General features: G+C 38.0%; 1 protein-coding gene across 1 annotated transcript in view; it reads right to left on the reverse strand.

The window, feature by feature from the left end:
* Positions 1 to 637: 637 nt before the first annotated feature.
* Positions 638 to 7,828, reverse strand: part of fam20cl (family with sequence similarity 20 member C, like) — a 12,387-nt gene continuing 5,196 nt past the window's right edge. The window contains exons 4-11 of the mRNA XM_005949330.2: positions 5,679 to 5,757; positions 5,456 to 5,548; positions 4,815 to 4,930; positions 4,509 to 4,689; positions 2,964 to 3,073; positions 2,663 to 2,744; positions 2,482 to 2,541; positions 638 to 1,196 (exon numbers count right to left, since the gene is read on the reverse strand). Of these exons, the coding sequence (XP_005949392.1) occupies positions 935 to 1,196; positions 2,482 to 2,541; positions 2,663 to 2,744; positions 2,964 to 3,073; positions 4,509 to 4,689; positions 4,815 to 4,930; positions 5,456 to 5,548; positions 5,679 to 5,757 (983 nt within the window). The 3' untranslated portion in view covers positions 638 to 934. The remainder of the gene's footprint in view (positions 1,197 to 2,481; positions 2,542 to 2,662; positions 2,745 to 2,963; positions 3,074 to 4,508; positions 4,690 to 4,814; positions 4,931 to 5,455; positions 5,549 to 5,678; positions 5,758 to 7,828) is intronic.

Here is a 7,828-nt window from a genome sequence, read left to right on the forward strand (position 1 = left end):
TAAGATAAATGCTTATGAATAGCAGGCACTGATTGAATTAATGTTTTTATTTTTTCACGGTGTGGTTGCACATACGGATACAAATATCCGTATGTGCAGGTCATTTACTTTTTATGTTTATGTCATAACAAGAAAATAGATGAGATACTAATTATGCTATAGTCTATAGTGTGTTCCTCTTGAGCGACATTGCACATGTGTCTGTAATATTCGATCTAACTCATTTGCAAAGTTAAAATAAATAATTTGATGAAAAATATGACATTAATAATCTAAACAGAGATTTAGAGATCAGCTGTAACGTACACTCAACCATAGAATACAGGCCTAATATTAATATTCGGCTATGCAAACACTTTTAACACCAAACGGTTAAAATAAAGCGCAGTTTCATTACGTTTGAGAGTGCAGAGCAATGAAGCAATCACAGCGATGCTAGAAAATGATTTCAAAAGAAATTCCATAAAACTCCAAAGTTATTGGTCCTTATATCCAGAAAAACTTAATGGCGTGTAATAAAAATAAACGAACATTATTATTCCTCATTACTTAAGCATTGTTTTGGGAGGGGAAAACACCTCATTGGATAGAAAGTTGTACGCTGGAGAAGAAAAATGGTGTCAGACCTAAAAGAATGAATAATGTCTACAATGAGATGGTTTGAGGACTCCTTTATTTAAAACTTTGTAAAAGACATAGATATATTAAAAAAAAAGGTTTAAGTAAACATCAAGTGTGTAGTTTGCTGCATGTTTTATTTTGTTTTTTTCATGTAAATTTGAACATTTTGATTTGTGTATTTGTATTTTTGCATATGTTTGTTGGTTTGATGTTTTGTTGTAGTTTGTCAAAAATATGAAAAAGAGTATTGGTAAGGTAACAGTGGGACAATAATCTATATGTCAGGTGTAATTGAATGTTTTTCTATATTCAGTCAGGCTGTAACAGCTGATCGTGGTCCTTGATCGTGTCCCTCTATGTCATTGTAAATGACGTCATCATGCTTTTCCTGACACGTCTGCACTACTTGCAGGACTTTTGCAAGGCGCCGGTCCAACGCGGACAGATGTGGTTCTGAGAGGAGAGGGGCCACTCGTGACAAAGGATCCTGAGTCAGCGATTCCCGCATGATGTCGCTCAGTCGGAAATCAGGAAGACACAGCAGACGCAAGCGGAGGAAGGTGGAGCGACGGATCCTGTGGAGATAAGTCGTGTAAGGGGATCAAGAAGATTTTGGAAAAGGAAAAAAGAAACTGGGAAAGAAAGATATTTAAACTAAAGCATGTAATTTTAAAATCTTTTAACCATATGCACCATATCGTTTCCACCTTTGGTTGTCTTTTGATAATTTATTAATAACAGCAGTAGTTTGATGCTATGTTGTGGGATCATGTAATATTATTTACACCTCTGCTGACTCAGGTACAAATTCTGTTCCCAAACAATATGTTGTTTTAACCTTTTAGCCGTGTTACACTGAGATTATGTAAATGTATTCTAACAAACTAGATAAAATGAACACCAGCTAATGTAATGTTAATTGCCCACTTACAATTTAATAGCTTGATTACCCATAGAGCTACAGCAGCTAACATAATTACTGTGGTCAAAGCAATCACATTAAAATTCCTTTATGAGTTTTTTGAATGTTGTTGTAGTATTTCTGTATAAAACAGCTTGGGAAATGCCATAAACAACTATGAGATTTTACCATGAATATCACATCTTAAAGGCCTTGTAGGAATTTAATACAAATATAGGGTGTACGTATGTTTGGCAACTAAAGTCACAGCCATAACAGCAGACAAAGCCTCAGAAACAGAAGCTGCTGCTTTAAGCTCGCAGCCTCTGAGTGCTGTACACCTGCTTTCATTTCAAGGTGGGTCTCCAACATTAACAGCCCATAGTTTCATTACACAATACTCTTCCACTGCATGATATCTTGTGGCCAGAAAATACGTTTTAGCATAATCTCATCATGCCAAAGTGACCTTTGACCTCTGCATTGTCATCTTCTTCTATTAAACATTCATGAGGCACATTTTGTGACGTTACAGGCTTGAAGAATTTCCTTAAGCTGAGGCGTAAAGAACATATTAGATTGATGAGAATTTGACGTATGAGAGGTTGACTCATAATAACTTTACCTTTGGGGACCAAAATCCAATCATGTCATCTTAAATTTGAAAATAGTCTCTCAAGCTGTTTCTGGGGTATCGAGATCATGAGAATGGTGTGATGTGAGGATAATATAAATCCATCAGGCAACAAGTGGCATTAGCTTAGTTGTTTTTAGATATCTTAATGCAGAAATGTTACTAATTTGATGCACTTCTTCGCTAGAGTTGAGAATTTCTATCACACCTTGTGGGTTTATACACATTTGAAAACTTGACACTGACTCTTTTCTTACACCTGTCCCCCCGTCCATCATTTTTCAGCGCACAGATCAGTAAGCACGCATCTTTTGTCTTGTTTTACCTGCAACACTGCTGCAATGGAGCTAGAATGGATGGCTCATCTTGAGAGTGACGCCCAAACCTAAAAAAAAAAAAAAAAAAAGCCAGGATCAAAAACATTTAATGACGAAAAACTAACCTGACACCTGAGGAAGAAATGAAGTGTAACACGAGATAAGAAGGATCAAAGTTTTGGTACTCACGCCCGTCCATTATCAAGGTGCAGAAGAAAAGTGTTGTTGCCAAATTGCTCAAACGTCTCATAGTGATGTCTGTCCATGTTGCCTTCAGATGGAAAACAATCAAGTATCATTTAAGGTTCATGACACTGTTAAAAATACTCTTTAAAAAGCTCTTAATGCAACTGTAGGGAACATCACACTGCTACTTTACTGATTCACTAATTTTATAGTTTGTTAAAATTCCTTAGGAAAAAAAGAAAATAAGGAGCGTTATACAGATGAGTGACTCCTATCAACCAACAAACAAATGGGCCTAACTGACTCATGAGGAAGTCCAGGACAGCCATATCTATGAGATCCACCAGTCTGGTTCCTTGATTGTAAGGAGGTGTCTGCTTCACTGTATCACAGTAAGCTGGGTCTTTTTCCCACCTGGGAACAAAAGAACAGAGACACTCAGACAGACAAAGGAAAACAGATCATGGCCTCCCTGTTAACAGTTTTTATTGTTTCCCTTCACATTTTTCTGCTTTTGGGGTTCGAGTTAGTGCAGTTCACCTTTGCTGTCACCTCATTTTGTAGTTTAGGTTAACTCAGATGTTTGAATTCAAAACTTTATCATTAAAAAGAATGCAGATTCTGGATATAGTGCCTATTTGTTTTAAGATTGTTTGCATCTTGCAAGTCTTTACAGATACCACTAGAGGGCGGCAAACACCCACAATTCTCTAAACGCTTTAGACCAGGAACGTCAAACTCGTTTAACATCATGGGCCACATACAGCCCACTTTGATCTTAAGTAAGCTGGACCAGTGAAACTCCCCAGTGCAAAGTAGCTTAACTGCACATTTAATCCCTGAGACATCTCAATATAAGAAAAAGAAGTGCAATGTCTCAGTATTTCTACGTGATAAAGAAATGCTGCTGCTGCCGTTAATGAAAGAAACAAGTCAGCACAACTCTTTGGGCCGAAATTGTAAAAAAAAAAAAAAAAAGTGTAAAATTCAACAACATTCTGGTAACTAATCGGCCAGACTGTCCTGTAATTATAAAGTGGACAGATTTGTTAATTTACAGAAAATGTCCATTTTTTTTTTTACTTTTATTTTTGTTTTTTAATGTGGTTACATTGTAAAAAAAATTCTATAGCAATAGTGAAAAAACAGTAACTTTCTTCTCATGTTTCTTAACTTTTTTATCTGTTACATTATTTTTGTAGTATGAGATGTTTATCAGCAGGACAAGCTATAAAATTTATGAAAATACCATTAAAAGTCCAAAATGTTTGCAGGGCCAGTTCTGGCCCAAGGGCCTTATGTTTCACACCCCTGGTCTAAATCTAGATCTTTATTTACACTCTATGCACACACTTATCAAAAGTTCCATCAGAGCTGCTTAATAGACAGTATTTTACTCATACCTAAAATACACGCAGGAACTGTTTCTATTATCTTGTACTGGCTGTATTAGATTGTAAGCAATATTACTACAAGGTTAGTAATCATCCTTCTATTGAGCTGGGGTTCAGATTGTTTAAAAGAAAGACACTGTGATCATTAGAAGTGACTCATTAACAAAGCATTCCAATATTTTTAGCTTTAAAAAGAAAAACCATTAACAGACGACATCCAACGAAACTCCTAGACTCCTAAAAGTCTTGTTTCAAAACAGGCCACTCAATATAATGTCATCAGTCCAGCTATGGACAATTTACAATCACCAATTAACCTAATATCACTAAATATATAATTCCATTCAGGCATTTTCCCACTCACAGTTAGGACGTTTCTAAACATGTACTCTGTTCAGTTGTATTAAACTACATTCTGTATGTTAGTCAGACTGAGGTATGATCAGTGAACCCACTGTGCAAGCTTGGTGCGGCTGTAAGATCGCCTCCATGGGGACCTCCAGGACCTGCGAGGGGCAATGGTGAGGTCAGGCAGCATGGTAGCCAGGGAAACCTCCAGCATATGTGGCTGACCGCACACCGGGTGCTCCACTGAGCAGTAGTATTCACACTGCCCATAGAAACACACGTTCCCAGCTAGAGAGACAGCCATATATTAAAAATAAAGATTTTAGCAGAATTCAGTCCAATAGTTAGTTTTTGTTAAATAAACTGAGTGCTGGCGTGAGCCAACACTTACCCACATGCACCTGCACACATACCAGGGGAAGTGAAGAAGGTCTTAGACAGCCTGCGGTCGGTGGTAATCTCTTTGATCTCTGTGGTAACATTGATGAGCCGTCCAACCACTGGAGGGATTCTGTTAAAGCCCAGCAATCTGAGAAGGAGGAAGATACAGAGCGAGATGAAGAGATGGAGCGAGTACAAAGAAAATACATTTAAAAAGGGAACACAATGTGTCAGCAAGAGCACAGGAAGTGTTTTCTTTTTTTAATCTTTATTTGTGTGCAGCATTAACGTCCTGTTTACTGGAACACCATCATCATATTCACGCATTGCACTGTCACACCAGAAAGCTGCCCAGTGCTACGATCCTCTGACCTCCTGGAAACTCCACATGTACACCAGGATCAAGACCTTGCTCAAGGGCATGACAGCGGGGTTAGTAACCACAGAAGAAGTGCTGCTTTTTCTCTTTACTTATCCAGCAAAGTGCAAGAATGAAACACTTGGTCACACTTTATTCTTCAGCTACCACTGACTGCTATTAAAACCTTTTCACACTTCTACACTCTGCGACATCTTCATGAACAAAATACTCAAGTGCCTGAAGTGTCACCTGTTGTGCGCCTGCCCTCAAGGACGCCTGCTACCTGCCGATCGGATGTGTAATGACGCGTACCTGTCAAGGTGAAAGGCAGCGATCTCGGCGTTGTGTCTTTCAAAGTCAGAGAAGTAAAAGAGGTTTACATCAGTCTCTGCATGTCTGGATTGCCTGTGCAACAAACAAAAGCGAGCACATAAACATGCTGCTATAAACGCATCTGTCATTTACTAGTCAGCATCACAAAACACGGCAATAGGATGAATGTTTCTCAGATTGCTGCATTGCACCGGTGTCTTACTTCATGGGTTTGAGCAGAGCTTGTCCATAATTTGGGAACGATATGAGCAGTTTCAGTTGGGTGCCTCCTTTCTTTTGAACTAAAAGATACAAAGAGGGTAGATATCGGGAGCACAGCAATAATACAAAGGCACATCATTGCTTACACAAGCACTCTTTATCATGTTGATCAGCCACTGATAAGAAACGCATCACAGAGATGCATACAATTTAGATTCACTGCAGTGCATTACATCAGTTCCTCCACATGGTGGCCTGTTTTATAGTCAGAGCACCAACTGCCACCTCCATTTTGAGCATTACTCCAACAAAACATGTATAAAATCGATTTATCTTAGTGCTGAGGCCCAATATTATGCATCATTATTTTTAATACTAATGCTTATGTTATTCTTGTAAAGCCTTTGCATATTTATGATACCTTAAAATATTCCCTGCTGCTTCTGAACAAGCAGATTAGAGTATCATTTACATGCTTTGCCAGTAACGTCACCCCGTTTTACCTTCACAGAGGTCTGCATCGGAAGTTTCAATTTTTTTTTCTCCCCCATTCTTTCATCCCATCAAACCTGACCCACTTTATCCACACTTCAGACAACTGGGCAATGTGAAGCATGTGTTTATTCTCTTTCAAGTGAACTAGTTCAAATCAAGGTTTCAGAAAAAGAAACAGCTTTTATTTGCTGCAGACCACGGCTCTGTGAGCAAATCCTGTAAATGAATAGAAAGAAATTGTTAATATAAACCAAGCTGTGCCACATTTTGATCCATAATTCGTATTTCTGATTCTGAATATGTACCCAAATTTACACAAGATATAGGTACATGCAGGAATGAGAGCTAAATGTGGGGGAAAAGGGATGACACAGTGAGAAAATTAGCCTGTAGCTGAGATTAGTGCTTAATCTGCACTATATAACACAAATCTCAATGCATTATTCATTCTGCAGCATGCTGAGCATGGGTTTGCCTGTCTAAGAGAACCAACCACAAAATGAACATGTAGACATAAGCATATGTTGATGCAAAGGAAGGTGCATGAATATTTTATGCTTATATTTTTTGCTTATGGATAGTACATGTACATCCAGTCTTTATGTAGGCACTTGTGCATAGTGGTGGGCCAGCTTGCATGTGATTTTATAGCCTTGTTCGGTTATGCACCCTTTCCATTTATCTAAGAGTTTCTCAACAGATATTAATAGTAGGTAGGATCTAAAAACATCTCTTTTAAAGTGGCACAAGTCTGAATGCCTGCAGTTACATTTATGGAGAAGCATGCGAGAGAATATAACAGTCTATGTCTCTCATGTACATGTGAGCTGCACAGTTTGCTGTTTTGTTTTTATGAATGTCTGAATATCTACATACTGGCACTTTTGTATCTCAATTCTGCTTCTCGTTTGTAATAAAATTAAGACAGTAATCCACAGTGCATTTTGCTATATGTGAGGCGGTGCATCATACAGCCACACACACACAAAGATCCGGTTGGTCGCTCCCAAGTTTAATGATGCTTGGTTTCATATTTGAACATGCTGGTCCCTTTTTAGCATCATTTTTCAGCATGCAGTGTATACCCCGCTAATGATATGAAAAAGGTTTTAATCCATTATCTGTTTTAGGTTTGATGTCTAAAGCCAATAAACAGCAAGTGAAATTGAAAAGAAAATACACGAAGCATCAACAGGGAAACCACAGTTATATCGATAAAGGATTTTCAAGACTGATACTAAGACCAATATGTGGTGTCTTATAAATCTGATATTCAGTGATTTATTTTACTTTCAGACACACAAAACAGAAAAAAGATTTCCCTAAATTTGTTTTTGTAGTCATGTATGAGTCCTTACTAAGACAATGGCAAAGCTGTTTGGAAATTTTCCAGTTTTATCATCTCAAGAAATAGTGGATTACTTGGCTGTAAAAGAGGTGTGTTTGGAGGAGTAAATTTGAGGCTTTCAAACATAAGGCCACTGTAACAATTATCAAGCATGGTGGTGGTAGCATCAAGCTTTGGGGCGTTTTAGTGGACAGAATCATGAAGGACTACCTCCAAAATCTTCAGCTTCAACTTAAATCAATGTCTGATGGTTGAAACTTGGACACAATTGGGTGTTCCAACATGACAGTGATCCCAAACACACATGG

This window comes from Haplochromis burtoni, unplaced genomic scaffold (assembly GCF_018398535.1).
Source record: "Haplochromis burtoni strain Fernald_Lab_line unplaced genomic scaffold, NCSU_Asbu1 Contig_301, whole genome shotgun sequence".
Lineage (NCBI taxonomy): Eukaryota > Metazoa > Chordata > Actinopteri > Cichliformes > Cichlidae > Haplochromis > Haplochromis burtoni.